Source organism: Cydia pomonella, chromosome 14 (genome assembly GCF_033807575.1).
Source record: "Cydia pomonella isolate Wapato2018A chromosome 14, ilCydPomo1, whole genome shotgun sequence".
Taxonomy (NCBI): Eukaryota; Metazoa; Arthropoda; class Insecta; order Lepidoptera; family Tortricidae; genus Cydia; species Cydia pomonella.
In genome coordinates, this window is record NC_084716.1 from 17,234,161 (window position 1) to 17,259,450 (window position 25,290).

The 25,290-nt window shown below is 37.1% G+C and overlaps 2 protein-coding genes across 3 annotated transcripts in view; one reads left to right on the forward strand and one right to left on the reverse strand.

Moving 5' to 3' along the window:
• The window catches only part of LOC133525096 (torso-like protein), a 94,684-nt gene that overhangs the window by 23,635 nt on the left and 45,759 nt on the right, over positions 1-25,290 (reverse strand). The gene's annotated exons all lie outside the window — the stretch shown is intronic.
• On the forward strand, positions 10,964-12,574 carry LOC133525089 (uncharacterized). The gene has a single exon (XM_061861332.1). It carries the CDS (start codon positions 11,334-11,336, stop codon positions 12,159-12,161), a length of 828 nt encoding a protein of 275 aa, XP_061717316.1. The 5' UTR covers positions 10,964-11,333; the 3' UTR covers positions 12,162-12,574.

Consider the following 25,290-nt stretch of genomic DNA (forward strand, 5'->3'; position numbering starts at 1 on the left):
CCCGCTTGGCGCGCTCTTTCTAAATCCAATACAAAATGAGACTAAACGCAAACGCGTACGTCACGTTTCGAAATCGAATTTATTTACACTAGGGGTACTGATCTAAAAACTGTTACAATGTCATTGAAGCCAGTAGGAACTGCACAACGAGATTGTATTTTATACTGAAGTTATTAAAATATTGAACGAAAGTTCGTTAAACCCTGATAAAAATATTTTTTTATTCGTCGACTGTAATGGTTGAATTAAGATTTCGTATACCAAACTGTAAATGAGTACTTTTCATGTATGTACTACATTTTTGTCTACTGAGATACTTACCAATTTTCATTAGGTAATTATTTAATTTTTATAGTAGAAAAAAGTATTTACAGTACATATGGGGCTACTTTATAGCACTAGTGCGAGAAGTAGCATATTACGTTACTGTGTCGAACATTTAAAGGGCCATATGTACTGTAAAACGTTGTACGATACATGTGCGAATAGGTAATTCGCCACTCGTTTCGAATTTCCTATTTTTCGCACTTGTATCGTAATGTACTATATTTTAGATGACTCGTAAAAACGTATTATATTAAATGCACAACGTTAATATTCAAGTTTTCACTTTTGCCGGCACTCCCAAAGTGCAACCTGTTGTTTTTTTTTTTTAAATAGTCACGAAACTTTGAATTATTAGTATACATTAACCTAGATAATCTCTTAAATTAATCTTTGTTGCTAATACCAACAAAGTAGCGGTAATAAATGTCCTAATGAACCACTTAGAAACAATTACCGTCCGATTTGCAGCGTTATCTAACCGTAAACACAAAAAGCAACTAAACAGCTGATTTAAGAGGGAGCTGACGCAAAACAAGAACAAATACTATGAAATAATTCACACGGAAATAAGACTATAATTTGAAAGAACAGACTCTAACCAAACCCATAAGTTTTTGGCAAAAAAATAATTTTTGGTACAAGCTTTTGTCGCTGACAGTAGTTTTCTTTCCACAAGCAACTAATAACCATCGAGACAATTATAACAACCCCAAACATAGCTTACGTTGTTATGTCACAGAGTTCCCATGGCCAAGTTCTGTCTCCATCATCAGATTAGCTCCATGTCATCATAATATTGAATTGTCATCCGATTTACATATGTATGCAAAATTTTAGCTCAACCAGAAATCAGGAAGTGGGTCAAATTTAGCTTCCAAGATTTGACCCACACTATAACATACATACCAGTGTTGGCCGAACGTTCATTGGAATTGAAAATATTGAAAATTAACCATTACAAATTGAATCGTAAACTGTAACCGTCCGTTACGGTTTACGGTTCAATTAGTAATGGTTAATTTTCAATATTTTCAATTCTAATTAACCATTACAAATAAGTTTTATTAAAGTTATAAGAGAACATACATAATATAAAGGGATTACTAATACATTCATTACAATAAAATTAAATAAAAGCCAATTAACGTTCGGCCAACACTGATACATATCTACATACTAACAGGGCAAGTTAAAAGTAAAAAATGGCTAATGAATGATATAGCTGACAACCAAAATTAAAAACCGAAGTATTTTTTAGGGCCTCCGCTAGCTGACGCGGATTATCCGGAGCGGACGCCCCATAAGAAATTGTATGAACAGCGCTAACTGGTGCGGGCGCGTGCGACGGATTTGACCTGGGAGCAGGGGGACCTACCGCAAAAACCGAAATTCGCAAATTGCGGGGATCTTTCTCTTTTACTCTCACTAAGACGCAATTAGAGTGAAAGAGAAAAATGCCCGCAATTGACGAACTTCGATTTTCCCGGTTATAGCCCAGGACCCGCGAGCGTGCGCACGCGGCGGGCGTCCGCGTCAGCTAGCGGAGGCCCTTAGGGTTGAGATAAAAGGTAAAAACCAGTGCGATGGCCAAGTCCAATCTTCCATCACATCACAAGTTTCTCGCGGCACACCATATCTTTTGCTTCCATCGAATTTCCTGGCTTCACGCCTCCTCTTAAGAGGGAACAAAAAGAGAAAAAGTTTTTCCACTTCTAAATATAGCGAAACAAATAAACCTAGAATATATTATGCTGAAGCGATCGACATCAAAATCAAAGTGATTTGTTAAGATTTAGTTAGTGCAAGACAGTGTCCCCCGAAATGGAATTTCATAGAAAAAGTACCGTTATTTCGCGAGGATCGCAAAACTATTCTTCCGTCTAAAGTATTTTTACTTACTCCCTGCCTTCTAAGTTAACTAGCAGCTATATAAATGTCCTAATAAACCACTTACTCGTAGAAACAATTACCGTCCGATAGGCGTTATCTAACTGTAAAAACAAAACGCGATTAAACAAGTGATTTAGAAGCCGTTTTTTTTTGTAGCTGCATTATTATGACAGTTCGTGTCCGCAACACTGTAGTGGGTAATCGGTACGAGGTTGGGTCATGAATAAGTACTTGAATAGTAGATCGATCGATAAAATAACTATAGCTTTTTATATAATTATTTGCAGTAGTGGCGTGTTAGGTTGTTGGATTTTATTTTAATGATATAACCAGCAGAAGATACACCTGATGGTAAGCAATTACTGTTGCCCTTGGACAAGTACAACACCAGAGGAGTTGCAAGTACCTAGTAGTTTATTAAAATGTTTAATGCAATTAGACTAAAAATATTTAAAGATAAAGATAGTTTATTATTCAAGTAGGCATATTACAATGCGCTTATGAACGTCAAATAAAGCTACACCGGCTCTAACCCTACACCTCTGACCCGAGAACATTTAAATCCCCCCTCAATTGGAGGAGAGTATCCCAATATGGACCGGCAAGAAACTCGGCGGGACACATCTTTTCAAAACATTACATCTTATAATTAACATGGATTAAATAAGAAAAATATAATATAATTCAGATTACTATAGAAATCATGCAATTACATACAGTAGCTACTCTTCTTTATAGAAAATTGATAAATAAATATATATATGTATGTCATATAAAATCATACAAATACATAGAACTCTTTCAGAAAACATATCGAATTCTTACAAAAGAAAAATAAAATGAAATTAATAAAGAAATGAGAATATACATTATATAAGTATGACAGATTGCTATACCTACAAAAAATATTTAATGTGCTTGCTCTTAAATAAGAAAAAAAAAAATTACACGCAAGTATGTAAAACAAGTTTGCAATAATTTTAGGAGTAGAAAAAATCGAGTTGAGTTCTAACCAACCCAGTGATTTTGAGATTAGCCCTATACAAATAGAAATAGAAAAAGAGCCGAATACAGCAAAAATTACCAATAATACGAGTATGTAGCTCAAAGAGTCACAAGTGTTGTTTTCAGTGGTCTAAGAACTCTCAAGAGTGTAAATTTTTTGTGTGGCTTAAAGAGCCGCAATTGCACCTTGAAAGAGCCGCATGTGGCTCGCGAGCCGCGGTTTGCCGACCCCTACCTTGTAGAAGTACAATACAATACACAATAAAACCTAAGCAAAAGTGGTCCATTATTACTTACAAATCCATGTATGAAATTAAATATATCGGTGCGTAGCACTTTGGGTGTCGGTGTCGGTCGGTACGTAATTGTGTATGTTTTTGAACAAATGTACTACTGAAATGACAATATTGACAATGAGTTGACAATGGTGCTCGCAAAAGGATCGAATTGACCCAGCCTTGCCCTCGCGAAACAAATTGAATTACGCCCGGTTTGAATTACGAATCAGCTCTTAATAGGTAGGTAGCTCGTACCGTTAATATTGTAGAAACCCTCCTTATATAAGATGTGCCAAGCCTGGTACAGTCAGCATCAATAGTCGCGGATGAACGCGTCAAACGGGTCTGCCACTCTGGAATACTTTTCCAAATAGATAGACATATATCGTCGGATGAGAATATGTTTGTGCCATACGCCACATACATTGGTTTAAAGAGGAGCGAAAAGAAACAATAAAAATGTTTTTCCAATAGTTTTATATTTATTTATTTAAACTTTATTGCACAAAATAAAACTTATCGTACAAAAGGCGGACTCAATTTCAAAAGGCATTCTCTACCAGTCAACTTTAAGGTAAAGCAGAGAGATAGTGGGTGGTGCTATTAGCTACTACTAGGTACTATTAACAAAATAACACTAAAATAATAGAAACTAGGAATTCTTCATACTACTAGCAAAGAAAGACCGTACCGATTTCTTAAACGCAAAATGGGGAAGTGCGTTCCAAAGGCGCGCCGCCTGCACGCAGAAGGAGTTTGACATGAAGCCAGTTCGATGAGAGGGTGGTCAGAAGAGCGGAGCTGACGGTCGCGAGACACGCCGTAAAACTGAAAGAGCGACTTGAGGTATACAGGAGAATGTGGATCGTTGAGAACAGAGTATAAAGAGCAAAGCATGCGAACACTACGTCGTTGACGGATGGGAAGCAAGCCAAACAGCGGAAAACAGAGATATGATCATATTTGCGGAGGCAAAAAATTTATCGAATACAGTTATTGAGGAAGCGATCCAATTTGTTGAGAAGTTCTTCGGATAGGTCACCGTAATCAATAATGGGTAAAATAAGAGTATTTATTAAATGGACTTTAGTCTTAATAGGTAAAAAGTGTTTAAGCTTGTTAAGAGAATGAAGAGAGCTCATGACTTTCCGGCTGACCTAAGACACCTCTGTGCTCTCCCTCTTAACACTCTGACTGAAATATATTGGGGTACCGTTGAAGCTTACTGGTGCAATCGAGTCAAGGTCAATATTCAACTTATTTATTATTCAAGCACATGTTTACTAGCTATAGTACCATACACATATTTTGTATAGTGGTAATCATGAAATAAAAGCATTTTTATTATTGCCATATTTTTGATGAGTAAATGTTAAACGTACAATGTCATAACATGACACAAAGTTTTGGATAAGTATGTCATTTTTTTTTGATAATTTTCTGTTAACACAGTGTAAATTATCCTTTTAAAATACGAATATGGCACATGTTAGAAACATAATTTTTTTTAAACCGATTAGTGTCAATGATTGCGTATTTTTTGTTATTTTCTTATTTTAGCAATCATTAAAAACGACTTGGCTCAAAAATGGATATGGCACAAACGTATTCTCAGCCGATCTACTCTTCAGTACGCGTTCAAAAGTGTTAAGCTGTTACAGTATAATGGTTGTACACATAGATATACGAAGAAGAAAACGACTAAAGCCTTTTTGACCTATGCCACCATGGCCGAGCGGACTAGGCATCTGCTGTGAATACAGAGGACGCTGGTTCGAGGCCTGGGCTTTGGTCACTCTTTCCGTCGTATATGACATTTATTTCCGGTTATTATTTATATAGTAGTGTGTCTACTTGAAATAACACAAATTAATTAATTTGTTAAGCTCTTTTTGTTAAGCTATGAGTTGGTGGTAAGGTAATGAGGTTAAGGTATATCGGTTGGTGTAGATAGTTGTGTATGTATGTACCAACTGTCATAACAGGGTGAATCAACTGAATCATCATCATCATCATAAAGAAGTTAGCTCCCATACAAAAATCAGGGACACATCACACCATTTTCTTACCATTTTTGTATGGGAGCAAACTTTTTTCTGCTGTGTTGCCGTACAAAAATAATCTTTTATATGATGAAGTTGTTAATTTTATTGTGTTAATTAAATACCTATGGATCTAATAATGCTCGTGTAAATAAAAGAGTAAAAACATCAACATGGTAATTGAAAAAAAGATTTTTCTTTGTTAGGGAGTCTAGGGACACGTAATCTGTGTTCTAAAAGTTGATTCACCCAACAATGAGTTTACAATGGTGCTCGCGAGATCGCTCTGACCCAGCCTTGCCCTCGCAAAGCAAATTGAATTACCTACGGCCGGTTTGCTCCGGCGCAGGGCGCTCTCTGTCACGGTTTTGATTTTATTTTGATACAACCTTGGAGATCGCTCACGCGAAATTAATAGACCGCGAGCCAGGAACAGATTTCCATGACCAATCGCCTCCCGGGCGAAATCTCGTATAGTGGTTAACGGCTATGAATGATGAACCCTCGTGGACGTCAGCTGCCGCTCCGTTGGTGAGTTGAGGAAAGGCAGCCACCGAAACACGTAAAAAAATTGTCAATGCTTCCCGTTTGATACTTTGTCAGATGATAGTTCAGATGCTATTGTTAGTTAAAAAAATTATCAGACGGTTATATCGCGGTGGTAAGATCGGCAGCTGATCGCATGAACATGTAAAAAATAAGAGCTTTACCTTTTTATGATAGCATAACAAATCACGAAACTTTGCATGTAGCATTCAATCAGGTGAAACGCCTGAAAGGCCATATACAGATTAAGCAATTTACATATTACGCATACTTTGCGGACATAACTTGCTACGGCGCGTATTTTTTACATGTTCATTTTACACCTCACGGTCTTTCCACCGCGATACAACCGGCTGACACTGACGGTTTCTTTAATTTAAAACAGCATCTCTGTTTAACCACCTTGTTTTATTCAACTATGCGAGTTACAGCTATTGATTTGACACAATTTGCTGTATTTCAAACAAAGCTAAGCTTCTACGTTTGATTTTTTTCGAATTTTAAATTATTATAGGAGTTAGAAACATTTAAAATTTTGTATGAAATTTGTTTGTCGCTCCTAATTTTTATAATAATACAAAAATTTAAAAAGTCAAACATAGGGGCATAGCTATGGTTAATATACATCAAATTATGTAAAAATATTTCCCAAAATGTCAATATCCATATCTTGACATCAAACTGAGTGGAGATTTTTAGTAATGAACACTATAATTTTACACGTTTACACAAAGTACATATTTCTTAAGGAATATTGTGAGCGTTCTGAATACATTAATTATTTTTTCTCCTAATTAGTTTTATATTTAGAATACGAGAGTTTAAAAATTCACCTAAAACAGGTTAACACAACAAGTTGTGCAGCAGGAAGGCGCGGGCGCAGGTTGCCCTGATTTAGGAACTGGGCCGTTATGTAACTATACTTTCAAACTTTCTATAACTACTATTTGATTTTATCCAGAAGTATTTAAAGTGCCTATTAAAACACATTAAATGACTCAAATAACATACCTACAGTCAGCTGCAAATCAATATGTATCGAGAGAATCGTCTCATAAATATGGTACTACGCTCTTATTACACTGGAATAAGATGCTATGGGACATATTTTTGAGTAAGATGTGTACACCCATATTTTGACACTTGACTGTACATATAAATATTGCAATACAATACAAAACCGACTATAATTACAATGAACTGTTTATTTATGATTTGTTTACTGAATACGAAGAACCACTAACTCAATATCCTAAAGATGCCTTATTCGCTTAGTGCTCAGACCAATCACAGTTTACGCAAATGGCAATCAAACTTTAATAATCTAATTAACCTCAATCATATCTTCTCAATTTTAAAGGACGTAAGCGCCATAGCTCGCCTAAGACCTTTTGCCCTTTTGTGTAAGAGGAATCTCAAGAGCACTCGAAAGCATAATGCATTAGCAGGAACGCATTAAGATCGGTAGCATAAACAATTTGATCGTTCTTGGAAGGGTTCTTCAAAATTTTTAAATACTTTTGCAAAAGGCTTTAAAATTTGCTTCTTTTTTCCGCCCGGTTAACAGTAGAGTTACATTTTGCATCAAAACATGGTTATTCTGTACGAGTCCCGATATGTCTTTGATTTTCTAAGGCTTTTAGGCATTTGAAAGGTAACAAGTAAAAAATAACAGTCACGCACGTACATCAAATACACGACCGGTCGTTGCAATTATCACTGTGTTCAGCATTGATGATGATGACCCGGAAGCCAGTGCCCTCTACATGGCAACGCAAGTTGCATTCCTTCTATTTATAGCGTCAACAATTCCACTCTGGCCACTCCGGTGCATCTGGGGGTAATGTCAGCAAAACACATTTTTCTAGGATAACAAAAAAAATTGGTAAAATTAATATTAGTCTCATTTGGTAAAGTTAATTTAATAATTAGTTAAATTACTTGAGACCATTCAATAAATACATACGTTTTTTGTAAATTAGTTCAATATTGATACAAGATTTTCTTTAAACAAATCGAATTTTCAATAAGTTGCGTTGTATTATTACCTAGCTCGATATGATTATAATATTCATAATAATGCAGTGTCATTGTTTTTCATATTTCGTACACTAATAAACTACAAAATCTGGTTAGACAAAAATACAGAATATATTTTATGTTAGAAATCATTTCGATTGCAATTATAAACGGCCAAATCTCGTTTTAAGTAATTAAAATTCGAAAAAATGTGTCAATAATTACCACGTAATTGGTGTATATAATTACCTATTAATCAATTAACAAAGTGATTGCGGTTAGATGAAATTTGATTGCAGTGATTGCAATTTAATTAAATGAATAATTTAAATAGCTCTAGCGATTGACAAAAGTAAATTGATTGAACTTGAACGGCATCTTTTCGAGCGATGGTGCCATAACTTAGGCCTATGCAAATTTAACATAGTCATATCAGTTAAAAAATAAGGATCAAAGTTTTAAAAGTTTTAATCATGTATCGAAAGATGACAGTAAATTGACTGTGGCTACAAAGTTTACTTTGATAATCCACCTCTATTTCAAATTCTCTTTAGCGCTTTGTCATCTATAAAAAGTGAATTTTAAATTATAAAAAAATGCGTGAATGTCTTGGAACACTCGGTTGGAACGAAGTTAAGAAAGGATCGTGACGGATTTAAGTGTTAACGCCCAAGGTGGAAATAATTTTGTTACCATGTGACACATAGACATACTGCTTTTTACATCACCTATGAGGAAAGCATTTTTATAAATAAATAACAAATTCATGGAACACTCGGTTGGAAAGAAGTTAAGAAAGGGTCGCGACGGAAAATTCTTAAATTTTTTCATCCGCCAGTGTTGGCCGAACGTTAATTAGAATTGAAAATTAACCATTACAAATTGAACCGTAATCCGTTTACGGTTCAATTTGTAATGGTTATATTTCAATATTTTCAATTCTAATTAACGTTCGGTTAACACTGCCATCCGCCACGTCCATACCGTGCGAAAAGGAACTTCGTAACATAATGTACTAATTTATTTATACCTTATTGCACAGAATATATACAACAATGTACAAATGGCGGCCTTAATGCCAAATGGAATTCTCTACCGGTCAACCATAGGGCCAAACAGACTTACTTATGCAACTTATGCGTACTTATGTATTTAATTTACTGTTTTAATTTTGATAGCAGATATCCGTGCTTAGTTTAACAAATAATCAAACAAAACAATGTTTTGCTGTCCGTACATGTTCTCGAGCCGGATTTGACGCGTTAGCATTTAAGTCCTAATTGGATCCCGTGTAAACACGGTTCAAAGGGATAAAAATACACCATAAAGACCTCATTCGTCATAATAGGGGGCGCCCTAACTGTGAAATCATTTTTAATTGAGTAGTAATAAATTAAGTTTTAGTTCACAAATCGTTTTCGGAGCGAGTCAGAGAGGATTTACCAAACAGGTAAAAGCATTACGTCGAAAATATTTGTCCTTGAGTTATGGATCTTTTGTATTAAATATATATTATTATTTATACAATATAAATGTCTAGTACCCGCAACGTCAATAAGGCGTTTTTCACTGACTTACCTATTACGCAAACAATTTTTAGAGCAATTACAGAAAAGTTTGTATGATATTTTCATCTCTAAATGCGGTCAAGAATCAAGAATACACCCTTAAAATCTGTCGAGTTACTCGTTCCCACCTTGTAATATATAGCGTTTAGTTTGAATAGGTTTTGCCTCCCGATTACTGAATGATGACTGTGACGAATACTCGGTGCTAATGGTAGCCGTGCTAATGAGTCGGTAATTAGTTTCGTCATGGATTAACCCGTTCGTATGACGAATAACGAATGCACAGCCGTGGTAACATATCAGCCGTAAGTGATGTACGAAAACTCGTTAAATGGTAGAATGCATGGCCCAAAAATATGTCGATATATAAATAAATAATAAATAAATATTATAGGACATTTACACAAATTGAGTATGTAAGTCCCACAGTAAGCTCAGGCTTGTGTTGCGGGTATTTAGACAACGATATATATATAATATATAAATATTTATAAATACTTAAATATATAGAAAACGCCCATGACTCAGGAACAAATATCTGTGTTCATCACACAAATAAATGCCCCTACCAGGATTTGAACCCGGGACCATTGGCTTCATAGGCAGGGTCACTACCCACTAGGCCAGACCGGCCGTCAAATATATCATTTTTAGGAATATTCTTTGTTTTTTTTAAATGTCAGTAAAAATTCAAACCACAGTAATTACAATAATTTAACTAAAACACAACGTAGTACCCTCTCAATATTCTCATTTAGTGTTGATACTAGGGTTTGCCCGACGGATCTGAAATGTATGGGAAGTTACGTAAATCCGGATAATTTCAATACATATTTGGGAACCGGATTGCAAACCCTAGTTAATACACATAGTACGCAAACGTTTGAAAAATTTCTTACTCAAAGACTTAAAGATTGACATTCAAATGTATGTGTAAGGTCGACAGAAAAAGATAATGACTTCGTTTTACTTCTTTGTTTTTTTTTTTCTGTCTGTGCAAAGAGCTGTGACGCTATTATGTAAATTATTGTTTCTTTAAGAGCACGAACAAAGGACCAACCATTCAAACGGACGTATAAAAAAACTACTAAATATAGTCTATGAAACGGATATCGTAAAACTAATATGAGTGTATATAGATATAACAGGTATTTATCTTCGGCAGATACAATTATCATAATTTGTTAGTAATGAGAATCACGGTGGATGGTAGACTCCTACTGTGAATGATCTGAATCCAATACACTGTAACTACGATACACAGTGTACTGCAGATACTAACTATAGGGACTGCTATGCGTTGTCAGCATTCCGCGCGGCTACGGAAGGCCCGACGCATAGCTCGCTCTTTAGTTGTCTCCCGGTCGTGATTGGGAAAATACACGTATTAATTAAGTACTGCCGCATTTCTCATTATATACTCCCAGATATCCTATAGTGGTGACCCCGAATGAACATTAATTGAGTGCACCTTGAACTTTTACGGCAGTGAATTATAATATTATTTTGCATACAGACTTAAGTAATAATTATTTTATGGGGATCTGGTTGAGTTAAATTCGTAATCGTCTTGAGTGCGCGTGTGTTTGCGTGTGCTATCGGGCAGACAACTCCCCGGCTCCAGGGTCATCGGAAGCAAATTTAAGAGGTGTAGCAGAATGTCTCCGACACCACCAACCCCACAAACAACAACTATTGAATTATCCGCTATATCATTAGCTGCAAAGATACCTGATTTTTGGCAGGACCAGCCGCGACTATGGTTTTTGCAGGTGGAAGCTATTTTAGCACAACAAAAGGCAGGTGATCAATCAAACTACAATATGGTCATCGCAAAATTAGGAAAGCAAGCAATTCAGCAAGTTGCGGATATCCTTGAGAAGCCGCCTAGTGAGAACAAATTCGATACTCTGAAGGCCAGATTGCTTAGTGTTTACGAGGAGACAGAAGCGAAGAGGTTACAGCAATTGATGTCAGACATGGAATTGGGTGAGCAACGACCATCTCAGCTAATGAGGAGAATGCGTGACCTTGCGCGTGATAAAATTCCGGACGACACTTTAATCTATTTTTGGCAAGGTCATCTACCACCATCGGTAAGGGCAGTCGTAGCGTCAGCAGAATCAAAAAACTTAGAAAGCCTTGCAAGTATTGCCGACAAGGTCATGGAGACGTTTAAACCGAATGAAGTCGCCTCAATTCAGACAACATCGCGCCAAAGTTCACCGAATGATTTTATAACGGCGGAATTAGCGAAGATTAACAGCCGCATCAGTGAATTAGCCAGCTCTAGTGGACGAGGTAGGAGCCGAAGGAGGAACCGCAGCCAGGGACGTGCACGTAGTCGCTCACGCAACAACAGCCGCTCTGGGAGGACCCCTAACAGCCCTGATTGGTTGTGTTTCTACCATTACCGATACAAGACCAAGGCCAATAAGTGCGTGCAGCCATGCAGCTGGAAAGGACAGTCGCCGACGGGAAACTAGACACCGTGCAGACGTTTTCGGCGGAACCCTGCACCTTGGTAAATAATTATCGCCTTAGTGTAATAGATAGAAACTCTGGTTTTAAATTTTTGGTCGATACAGGCGCAAATGTGAGTGTAATTCCAAAAAACTTTAAATTTGCGAAAGACTCTTTACAATCCGTTAAAAATTGCAAGTTATACGCCGCGAATAACACCGAGATTAAGTCATATGGATACGTCACATTAACGTTAAATTTGAATTTGAGACGTACTTTTAAGTGGAATTTTATTGTATGTGATGTTAAACAACCTATTATTGGAGCAGATTTTTTGCATAATTATAGACTCATTGTGGATTTGTATGGCAAAAAGTTAGTTGATAATTTGACAAGTATTTATGTAATTGGTACGATCATAAACCATACTGACTCATCAATTAATTTAATTAGTACGGATAATAAGGCATATCATTTGTTGCACAAGTACCCAGAACTTTTAAAGCCGTTGTCGTTTATCGAGGCACCTAAACACAATATTTATCATCATATAGAGACGACAGGGCCTCCGATACATCAAAGAACTAGACCGCTGCCTCCTGATAGGTACGAAAAAGCAAAAAAGGAATTTCAAACAATGGTGGAGATGGGCATTTGCAGGCCATCTAAGAGTCCGTGGTCTAGTCCTTTGCATATTGTTCCTAAAAAAGATGGAGAGATTCGTCCGTGTGGCGATTACAGAGCTCTGAACGCGGTCACGAAACCGGATCGTTACCCTATTGCGAGAGTACACGACTTCACCTATCTACTAGCAGGTAAGTCCATATTTTCTTGTGTAGATATTCGTAGAGCTTATCATAACATCATGGTACATCCTGAAGACGTGGAGAAGACGGCCATTACGACTCCGTTTGGGTTGTACGAGTTCCCTAGAATGAGTTTCGGCCTAAGAAACGCTTGCCAGACTTTCCAGCGTTTTATGAATAACACCGTTTTAAGAGATTTTGATTTTGTGTATTGTTATTTAGATGACATACTTGTTGCTTCTCTCTCAGAGGAAGAACACGACGGTCATCTCGAACAATTATTTAAAAGGCTTAGCGAATTTGGTATCACCATCAATCTACAGAAATGTACGTTTAAAGAGAAGAAATTAGAATTCCTAGGTTACGAGATATCAACTGAAGGTTTTAGACCACTGGAAAGTAAGGTTCAAGCTATTAAAGACTATCCTAAACCGCAAACAGTTAATCAGTTGCGAACATTTTTAGGCATGATTAACTTTTATAGACCACATTTGCCACACGCTGTACAACATCAAGAATTATTACTTAGGTACATTCACAAAGCTAAACGTAACGACAAAACACCTATAGTGTGGACACAGGAAGCTGACGAAGCGTTCCGACAATGTAAGATTAGCTTAGAAAATGCTGCTATGCTAGCATACCCACTTGCCACGGTACCTATTTCTTTATTTGCAGACTCTAGCAACACGTGCGTTGGTTCTGTTATACAACAATATGTTGACGGTAATTGGAAACCCTTAGCTTATTTTTCTAAGAAGCTAACTTCTGCACAAATGAAATACAGTACTTACGATAAAGAACTGCTAGCTATTTATTTGTCTGTACAACATTTTAGGTATCTGCATGAAGGCAGAGAACTAATTATATTTACAGATCATAAACCTTTGATATATGCTTTTAGTAAATTGAATAGCGACAGTAACAAAGAGATTCCTAGACGAACAAGACAGTTACTTTTCATAAGTGAGTTTACTACTGATATAAGACATATACAGGGTAAGGACAACGTAGTTGCCGATGCATTATCTAGAATAGAGACTGTTGCTCTTCAAAATATTGCGATCGATTATTTCATGTTATCGAAGGCACAGAAAAATGATGACGAGTTAAAAACTTTATTGCAAAATGATAAATTACAATTTAAAGAGATAATGTTGCCTAATTGCACTTATACTGTTTACTGTGAATTATCTACAGGTAATGCGAGACCGTACATTCCTGAGCAATTTCGTCGCGATGTTTTCAAAAGTGTTCATAATTTAAGTCATCCAGGTGTACGAACGTCACGTAAGATGGTAACTAACTAACTGCTTTGGCTCAGCGATCCAAAAAGAATCTTGGCCTCCGAAACGAGAGAACGCCACCTGTCCCGATCCAGCGCGGTTTCCTGCCATGAATCGGCATTCAGCCGATGCAGGTCCGCCTCCACGACATCACACCAGCGGTACCTGGGGTGCCCGATCGGTCGACGGCCGGTTGGTCGCCTCAAGTACGCTTCCTTGACTACGCGATCCTCCCCCATTCTGAGTAGGTGACCGAGCCAGCGAAGTCTGTGGGATTTAGTTACGCCGATGATATTGGGCTCAGCCACCAACTCTTGGATCTCGGCATTTTTCCGGAGCCTCCAGGAGCCGTCGTCACTTCGGACAGGTCCCAGGATCTACTGTACTGCAGATACAGTGTATTGGATTCACAGAACTACTATACACTGTACTGCAGATACAGTGTATATTGGATTCACAGAACTACGATACACTGTGTACTGCAGATACAGTACTTATATTGGATTCGCAGAACTATGATACACTGTGTACTGCAGGTACAGCCCGGGTACTACTACTGGACTAGGTCTAGAAGAAAAAAAAGTGTAAGAATTTTCCGTCTCGAGTTTTCGTCACGACCCTTTGTTAACTTCGCTCCAACCTAGTGTTCCATGAACATGAATATGACGAGTTTCCGTCACGACCCTTTGTTAACTTCGTTCCAACCGAGTGTTCCACGACTCTCACGCGTTTTTTTCCATATGGCAGCCCTAACTGGACACGGCCACCGTCAAGAAAATCTGTAACGACTGATCGAGTAATACCTTCATGTAGCTTCCTAGTCCTCCTTGTTGAGGGCCTCCATAAAAGGTAGTTTTTCATAAAGCAGAGACGCTTTCCACATAGATATTCGTACATTGATCAGCCTGTTGCTATCTCTATTGCACGTGCATAATTATATTGCTGTCAAGTTCGCACGGTGACATTGACTACCGGCATCATGGGCGGGACGAGAGATAGAGATAGCAACAAGCGGGTCAATGTACGAAAATTTGTGGAACACTTTTCTCCTTTAGTAACCACAAGAAAAGCTAAAGTAAGAACAGCACAATATAGAGCAGCTATAGTTGTGCCGTTCTTGAGAACGTTCTCAGTAGACACGTGAGGGCAGACGACGTTGACGGTTGTATCGATTTTGCGAATATTTCGGAGTAAATTCTTTTGTTGCAATCTGCGACCACACCTGTCTCACTTAGCAGTCCCCCGACGCGACGACGCTTGGAAAATAAAAATATTTGAACATAATATATGTGACGATAATAATTATAATAGGTTTAAAATATTATTTGTTAGTTTTTAGAGTTTATTTTTTATTTTGTTATTTTTAAAGTAGGTACAAATATTAGGAAAGTATTTATAGTGATTAGTTGAAGAGCTGATGATCTTCAAACGGCTGATCAGGTCATGGTTACCTAATCATATACTTTCAATATCATTGAAGTAACACGGTACCAAATTTCGAATCGATAGGACATATGGAAGGCCAAGGTAGTCAGATCCCCTCATCAACTATTAAAGAGCTGATGATCTTTAAACGGCTGATCAGGTCATGGTTACCTCACCATATACTTTCAATATCATTGAAGTAACATGGTACCAAATTTCGAATCGATCAGATATAGTCAGATCCCCTCATCAACTAGAAAAGAGCTGATGATCTTCAAACGGCTGAACAGATTTTCATAAAACACGGCTTCTTAGGGATAAAATTATCTATGACACAAAAAAAACTACTTAAACGAAAACGGTTCATAAAAAAAAAACACCCCTCTCTTTTTGCGTCGGGGGTTAAAAATACGCTATAACCGGTTACGAACGTGTATTCCGTAAAATAATGTTGTTTTACAGCCTGGTCCATAGCACAAGGTACATTAGATAGACAATGTTAAAAGCACATCTCAGCTGCATTTGTATACAACGGACAGTTTCCAAATAAAAGTAGTTATTCTCCCTTGGCTTATATTATTAGTGCCATAAATATTATTGAACCGAAATTCACAATACAACTGAACAATCAAGAACGTTATACCTACGTATCACTTGATCTATAAATCATTGGATAGATCATTAAGCGACACGCGGACATGTAAAGGCATAGGTAAATTCTCACGTGGGTAGACTAATGGCTCTGGCATGCTACCTATTCTACCCTGCAAAAAATCGTATCTCCATATGGAATCGTACTCTGGGGTTAGGAATGTAAGTGCTTATTGCTGTGTTGAGAAATGAACTTTATCGCAAGCTGCTTTTGGATTCATTTTTATGCTAACTGCAAGAGAGCATTAAGGTACATTTTATCACAGCAATTTATGAGTTTAATTGACTTTTTAGTTTCAAGCAATTGTATACTTTTGGTACTATTAAAAAGGAGTATAGACCCGAGCGTCAATGGCATATAAGCCTTTTAAAGGATGGTGTGTATTCACAGCACGTGCCTAGTGGGATATGTTTTGCATATTGACTGATAACGGAAAGGTCTCATTGCTTATATGATAATTAATGTGATGTATATTTTATAAACGATAAATTATTTACATATATCGATTAAGATTCCAAACAGGTGATACTCTTAGAATAACTTACCTTAACTTCCTTCTTGATGTTGATGAAAAAATACCGATACCATTATTGATTCATCTACTTAATTCAGAGCTTAGTAATAGTAGTCTAAACTCTAAACATGACAAAACCTCAATACAACATACAGTAAATACTTAAATTCAGACATAACCATTGTCTTTGCGTGATTTTCTAAACGTAATTTAAATATAATTTGTTTTAGTTCATCTCAGAATGTCTTGGTGAATGAATCGTATTAACGAAACATATTTAATAATATAAGACACCGACTAAACCTGTAAAAAAACTCCACACGAAACCTTAACCCAGGTCAAAGTGCAAGAACAAAAACAATGTGTTAATGTTAAGCAAGCATAACCGACTTATACTTGTTATCTTTTTCTCATTCTCACGGTAAAAGCTACATGAGATTCTGGTAATTGTTCTGTATTTACTAAACAAGAGTTGGAATACGTCTCGATGTAACTGCTATGCGAATGTAAACTTTAAATTCTTAACAGAGGGGCAAATTTTGAATTATTAAGATTCCTAGAATCACTTACAATGTGAACTGTTCATAAATCAAGGAAATGTAAGTATGTGTTGTTGTCTTAGATTTGCGTTGTATTTAAGATGTTACGCCAATCAAACAATACGATAAGTATAACTTTGACAAATGACGCATTCGGTATATTAACCGAGTTGAATTATTTTGAACTTTTCGTTAAAGATGATAATCAGAAAAAATTCTTTGTCACCTCAACTTGTTTAGAATCTGTACATGTAGTATATGAACGTACAGATTCTAAATAAGGCATGTATAAATATTATAAGTATAGGAACACGGCAGAGATTAATTACTTATCAGAATATTTTATCATAAAATTACTAAATAAGTTTTAGTAAATGTTTCTATAACAGTGTAACATGCAAGTCATACATATAATTACCAATACTCGTATGTATTTTAAATGTATGAAGTGCATCACAATTTCCACAAAATGGCGTCACTTGGTTCAATGCCCTATAACAGCTTGATCGTCGATATCCTGCCATTTATGAACTTCTGTTCCGCTACAATGTAAAGTTTTCGCAGGGTGTGACCAGCTTTCGTATTGTATTTGATGCCACACATTAACACACATACGTGTGTCATGTGTGTTATATGTTATTTACCTTTAGATAACTCGTATTATTTTACGGTCAAGTAGCTATGACGTAAATAAATATATTTTATGAAAGTAAATCCTATAAACAATACCTAGAAGATCATTGCTTAGATCAATGAAATGCGCTAAATTGCTTTTGCAACGCTTCATACAAAATAAAATATCTAATATATTCAACACTTGATTTAAAAAAGTACAGACTATCGTTATTGAAGTATGAAATAGAAAATACAATTTTAAATCACTAGGCTTGGCCCATTACTCTACCGCGCTCAAAAACCTCCAAAATACTCACGGAACAAAACAGAACTTTTGTTTTTTTTCTAATTGTTTTTACCATTGGTAAGGATTACATTACAAAGCTGAGTGGTCATTGTTGTCATTCTAATCCCTTACCAAGCTAGGGCGCCAAGGATTAAGAAAACCAGTATAGTGCGCTCTGTAATTACGTAAACTTCTTACGAACGTCAAGGTCATCGAGCAGGCTCGCATGCGTTCGCGCATGCATGTATTTAGAATACGTGCAAAGGACTGACATTCCACATTTAAATGACCTAATTAGTGCTATCACTAGAGTTATCTACGAGTCTAATGTCAGGCTGTTTACGAGGCAGTGCGTGAGTACTATCTTTGGCTATCTTACGCGCCTGTGCATTACACATAAACATAATACACGTGCTTGTTACAATAATGTTTTAGAGTGTTTATGTTCATGTTTGTCTTTTGGCGCATATTGCAGCCCAAATGGCTTAACGGATTTAACCTGTGACTCCTGTGAGACAGTTGCCGGTGTTTGATTTTTCTTAGTTCGGAGAGTGATACAGGCTCACAGAGTGAAACACTTCGCGTTTTAAAAGTATGAATATAATGTTTTCGTTCTTAAATTATATGAAAATGATAGAAAACTTGCCCTAGTTTCTGAGAGCAGGAAGAAATATAGCATACATTGGACCTGGGGAGCCGATCTTCTCCCTCTCCCCTCCGTTTTGGGCGGTAGGCACAGTACGATCTCGTGGCTACCGGGCCAAATCAGCTTTGTTTGACCTTAGGAACAATCGTGCCAAGCGGCATCACCTGAGACAAAAGTGCATAGTCAATTAGTCACTGCTTCTAGTCTCGTATAGCAAATCTAGTCTACTTTAAAAACGCCCTGAGAAAGTACTATCAAAAACGAGTCCTTTAGGGTCATAATCGCCCAAATCTTAAAAAAAAATACATATTTACGCGGTTTTCTTGATTTTTGACAAAGTTGCGTTCGACGCTCGAGGTCACAAACTTGGATTATTCGCTGAGCCAACATCATAAACAAGTCTGCAAAAAATCAGAACTACCGGATTTGACGCAAACGCTTAATGAATAAACTTACTGTATTACAAGAGGGGCAAAGTAATTTCATGCAAATTTTGAGTTGTTTCCTTATGTTGGCTGGTAGAATTGACTTTTGTAAATGACGATTTTGAATGATAAATATTTATAAATTATGATAACTTGATTTGGTTTGATTTTGATTGATGGTTTTCGGTTAGTATTTTCCTCGCGGTGATGTGGTGAAATTTTTTGTGTTTCAGTCGGTAACAAAATTTGTTTAAACCTCATGTCTTGAAACCCTAGCACAAGATTCCACTTTTAGAACCATGAGCGTCTCTTTTATTTAAAATACATGATAAGGATCCTCCTCCAAGGATATTGACTAGATCGTCTGTCCACCTTAATACGGAGCTTTCTACTAGTTTCTACCCTATAGTTCACGGTTCGGCTCGCCACTCCAGAACACAACATCAAAGTATAAATATTACAAAAAAAATCTTTACACGCCTCATGATCCACAAAGCACTTATCTCCCGCATCCCGACATGCAGTAGCTCATCTCATGTCGTAAGCACACTGTTGCATAACAATCGAGACAGACCGTGTATCCTAACCATTGCTTATCGAAGCCGACTCTATTGCTCGGGTCAACAAGTGTGTCTTGACCTTAAGTTCCGCGAGTTTCGTTCAAAGAGTAGATGGTTGAATAAAGTGTATGAAGTAAGCAATGGTGTCCTCAAGTTGGATAGCTGAAGATGGCGCTGTACGGCGCCGGTATAATTTGCCAGCTTTGTTAATCACTTACAGCATAATGTACTGCGCCGTACAGCGCCATCTAACATTAGTTGTCAAATGCGAAGGACAAGTTTATCTTGGAATTTTATCTTTGGTAATGACTAAGAGACATTTTCATACGTGACACATTTGGAGCCGCGATCATGTTCGTGTTAATCTTTAATTTTTTTGATCAAAACGAAATATTCCGCAAACTTGGCTGTGGAAGTAACTGCTAATAGGAATAGAACGATTTCGATAGCCCAGACGGTGCACGGTTTATTTTAAAAGTCAAACTACTATTCAATTATGGCGTTTACTTGATACTTGCACCGAATGGGCTATAACAATTGCTGCCAACTTATCTTGGTCTTACTCTACATACTTACAGATAAAAAACTTTGTCTACGACTTAAGAGGACCGCTATAAACGTAGTATTCATTTTCCTCGCTGGATATTAACATTATAGAGAATATGTTTACATGATTTGATGTATTATATTAACCACAGCTATGCTCCTTCGTTTGATTTTTATCGATTATTTGATTATTATGAGAGTTAGGAGCTTTTAAAAATTAGTATGGAATTTGTTTTTCGCTTGTAACTCTTATAATAATCGAAAAAAGACAAACGACGGGTCATAGCTATAGTTTCCATATTGTCAATATCCAGGGAGGAAAATGGGGACTACGTGTGTATGGAGCAGAGGTCCACTATCCTCTTTAGTCGCGTGGTAAAGTTTGAGCGTTTGGAATAAATCAAGAGTGCATCTCGAAGGTCGTAAATTAAAGCCCGTAGTAAATGATGTCCGTCCATCATTATCATTACCGCATATGTTATTAATGTTAATATTAACGCGGTTTCGTAAGTGAGGATAATGGACGTTTTGTTTAGTTGTGTGAGGAACTTGGCTTAAACACTTCACGGCCCGTAATTACCGACTATTGGTAGTATTGATTGGTACATATTTATTTATTTAATCCTTATTGCACATAAGAAAACACACTGTACAATAGGCGAACTTAGTGTCGTAAGGCATTCTCTACCAGTCAACCTTTAGGCAAAGCAGATAAGTTGTAGGCGGTGCAAAAACATGAGGTATAGATGATACAAGCAGAGAAAAGGTACCCCCTGCATAGAAATTTTGTATGCAGGGGTGTACTTTTTCTCTGCAGCTGACCGTACGAATACATGTACGAACACGATACAATCATAAGAAATACATAAACATAAACATACATATATATAAATAATATTGATACAAATGCATATACTTACATATATATGAAATCAGATGAACTTACAAAGCAGAAACACTAAGATTTTCCAGTACTGCCAGCAAAGTGCTCACTTAAGGATTTTTTTAAAGCAAACCTGTTCGGACACTGTCTAATTTTGACATGGAGACTATTCCGAAGGCGAGCTGCCTGAATAGGGAAAGTATCGGACATGTAACTTGTTCGGTGAGGTGGTATAGACAGAGATAGATTGCCAGAACAGCGAAGCTGACGGACACGAGAGACACCATAGTAGAACACCATAGAAGTGGCCACGACCCTCAGTGATGAGGAAACCGATGCAAGGAGGAGGAGTGGAAGAAATATTTTAGATATTCGGGGGACTGTGGGTCGTTAAGAACAGAAAAGAGGGTGCAGAGCATGCGAATGTTGCGTATTATTGGTTCGGGGAAAGAAGTTTGAGCGTTTCTTTTTCTTACTTGTTTTGTTTGACGCTCGAATATTGGGCCGATTCGAAGAATGATTAAGACACGTTTAAGATGTTGGAAAGATCTTGCAAAATTGACGTTTATTTCGATTCCGCTGTGATCCCAATATCCCCCTAAATTGTATGATGGTATCACAATACGGGACCGGCAAGAAACAGATTATTGCCATATGCGGATCAAAATTTCGTTGTCTTGTTTTTGACTACTCTGTCACGCTGGTATTTTTGTTTTCTATCAAAAAAATAAAAAAGTCGAGTGCTATTGCATGTCTTTCTAGCTGTGAATATAGTTTATATAAGAAAATTAAAAAAAAAAATATTTCATCTCATACATAAAGCTACACTCCGTCACAGTTTTATGGGAATATAAATCAAGAAAACGGAAACAATTTTGACCGTTGTAAACTGCTTTTAGGGACACTATCTCGAGGATAAATATAATCTTGCTAGGTCTTAACTTCATTTTGGTTTGTTTTATTCGTCTTCTTTATTTATGTGCGTTTTATCTCAATTAACTGTCATTAATATGCCACTCTTACTCATACATGTACATGGATATAGTTCGTGTCATCCACGATGGCGCGCAGATTTGCCAAATCTAACCTTTAATATCATGATATTACAAGTCACGGCATGCGTCTTCGTGAATGACACGATAGACTTCGCACAATAAAGGTGTTGCTAACATATTCAATAGCCACTTTACATTTTAAATGCGAATGTCGATTGAATCGATTCGCGTGTTTTTTCCTTTTCTTCGATAATTTAAGGATATTTTATGACATGGTTCATGGAATCTATTATTATAATAGACATAATTTATCACATATTATACTCAATTTCAATCCCAACAGTCATTCCCGCACAGTGGCGTTTGTACACAACAAAAAGTGGAATTTACAGCAAATTACCCTTTTATCATTGCAAAAATTGCATCAAAAATTTGATTGACTCCACTTCCTAAATCAATCTTGGAATCAAAAGGACCAACTCTGCGGAAGGAAATTCCATCATCATCACATCATTGAGATAAGATAAGATAATATTTTACTGTCAAAATTATTAACATGTTATAAATATAAAGGTATCAACTATTTTGCCCATTTCGAGCGTACAATATATCTTATACGTATATTACAAAATTTAATGTCTAAGAAATAATTATAAATAACATTTATACAGCAGGCAATCGTTTAACCTACGTGTATGCAGTATAATTAAATGAAGGTACTCCACGGACTAATACACAGTACTTCGGGTATTCGGAAGTAGTGCGCAACTGCGCGAAGCCGACCCCGATACCTGTTGACAATTGCATTTAAGACCTCGAACACATGCTGTATCTGCCCGTGTGTTTGGTTGAACAAATAACCAGGGTGTAGATTTTAAAATGTACGTAATAAGGGCAATTAGATGAAAAATTGCCTGCTTAACAAAACGGTCTTCATCGCTTCGTTGGCTGTCCAATAGAAAAATCCGAAAATTTTGTCAAAATGGAAAGAGTTATTTTTCAAGAATTCTGGGAAATAGCAACGCGGACACTTCTATATGTATCTGCCAACTGTTTGTTTCTTCCGCGCCACACGTAAATTCGGATTGTGACGTACTAAAGTAAATTCGGCGAAACAGGAATCCGGCGAAACAAGAATTCGGCGAAGCAAAAATTCGCCGGAACAAGAATCCGGCGAATCGGAAACTAACCAACAAGGACAGCAGTTATACATTAGAAAGTACAAAGGTGAACTGATCCCGATGAGGCCACCAATACCTTACTTCTTCTTACTTCCTGTGGCGCTACAACCCATTGTGGGTCTTGGCTTCATCTACAGTGCTTTTCCATTTGCTCCGGTCCTTTGCTTCCTTCTTCCAATTTCTGTGCTTTCCCATTTTTCGAAGATCCTCTTCCACGCAGTCTATCCACCGTTCTTTGGCTTGCCTTGTGGTCTTTTGTTGGGGTTTCTAGTTTCTACTTACTTAAGTAGTTATTATTTTAGTCGCCCTTGAATCGGGTATTGAGAGCGTTGGTGTCCTAGCGGTAAGAGCGTGCGACTTTCAATCCGGAGGTCGCGGGTTCAAACCCCGGCTCGTACCAATGAGTTTTTCGGAACTTATGTACGAAATATCATTTGATATTAACCAATCCCTTTTCGGTGAAGGAAAACATCGTGAGGAAACCGGACTAATACCAATAAAGCGTAGTTTACCCTCTGGGTTGGAAGGTCAGATGGCAGTCGCTTTCGTAAAAACTAGCCTACGCCAATTAGGGGGATTAGTTGCCAAGCGGACCCCAAGCACCCATGAGCCAGGGCATAATGCCGGGACAACGCGAGGAAGAAGAAGAAGCCTTGAATCGGGCATTCTTTTTAGGTGGCCCTCCCAACACACCACAAAAACCAAATAGGGTAAATTGACGTAATGGCTCCTCTGAGACGTTCTTCTAATTCTTGAAAAAGTTCACGATCGTGACCTTTATAGTTACCTACTCTATTATCTAGTTAGTTCCTTTTTGCTATTTCGATGTTAGTAACACTATTGAACCATAAGATATTACCATAACGAAGACATTTCACGTTATTTATATTTTTACTGTCGTTAGAGTCCAAGGCCGCCAAACCGGGTCAAGTACGAACTTCATCATGGATAAATATAAAAGTTTACTGCTGATTTGTCCAATAACAGGTTTCGAAAATGCATATATAAGCGTGTTTTCGTGTTAGGTAATAATTTAATTGAGTATAACAGACGTGTTTTTACGGCGAGATGTTAGATCTATTTGACTCGTAAGAATGATAGGTTCTAATTATGTTATATGGCTACCCACTACCATAATGTCACCTTGCATGGTTTAGTGTAAATAAATGCGAAATGTAAACAAACAGTAGGCCTTGGGCCCATTTCTCGAACGCTATTTATATTTATATTTATTTATTAAATACAATGTAAGTTTACAGTGTCAGACCAATTCACTTACATGCTAGGAAAACATAAATTATCAAGAATAATAATTATAATTATTAACTATTAGTCTAATATTATTAGTGTGTTGCCATGGTAACCCATACAACTTGACAGTTCCTGGAAAACATGTTCGAGAAATGGGCCCCAGTCAAGGCGTATGGGTTACCATGGTAACACACTAATAATATTAGACTAATACCATTCGAGAAATGGGCCCCTGGGGTTTGCGAACCGTTGCTCTTTCGATGCAGCCTTGCGGCTCTTCTATATATTTGAATAGTTTACCCAAATTCCAAATTCAAACTGTTTGTCCATTGGCTGTTAAATGCGGCCTATATGTGTATTCGAATAGACCCGAAATCTTCTTAATGGTATTTCTGTCTGGTTAATATGGAAGAGCATCTTCCCATTCACAAAGATCATCTCGTATGCCCTTTAGTAGTAAGGGCACAAATATGAAATAGTCACGTCTTAACTGTCTCACATTAAACGCTTTGGACTCTATGATTACGGCATAAAGTTTTAAT

Bases quoted from the DNA above. Each gene is read 5' to 3' on its own strand.
- LOC133525089 (XM_061861332.1), top strand. From the start codon at position 11,334: ATGTCTCCGACACCACCAACCCCACAAACAACAACTATTGAATTATCC.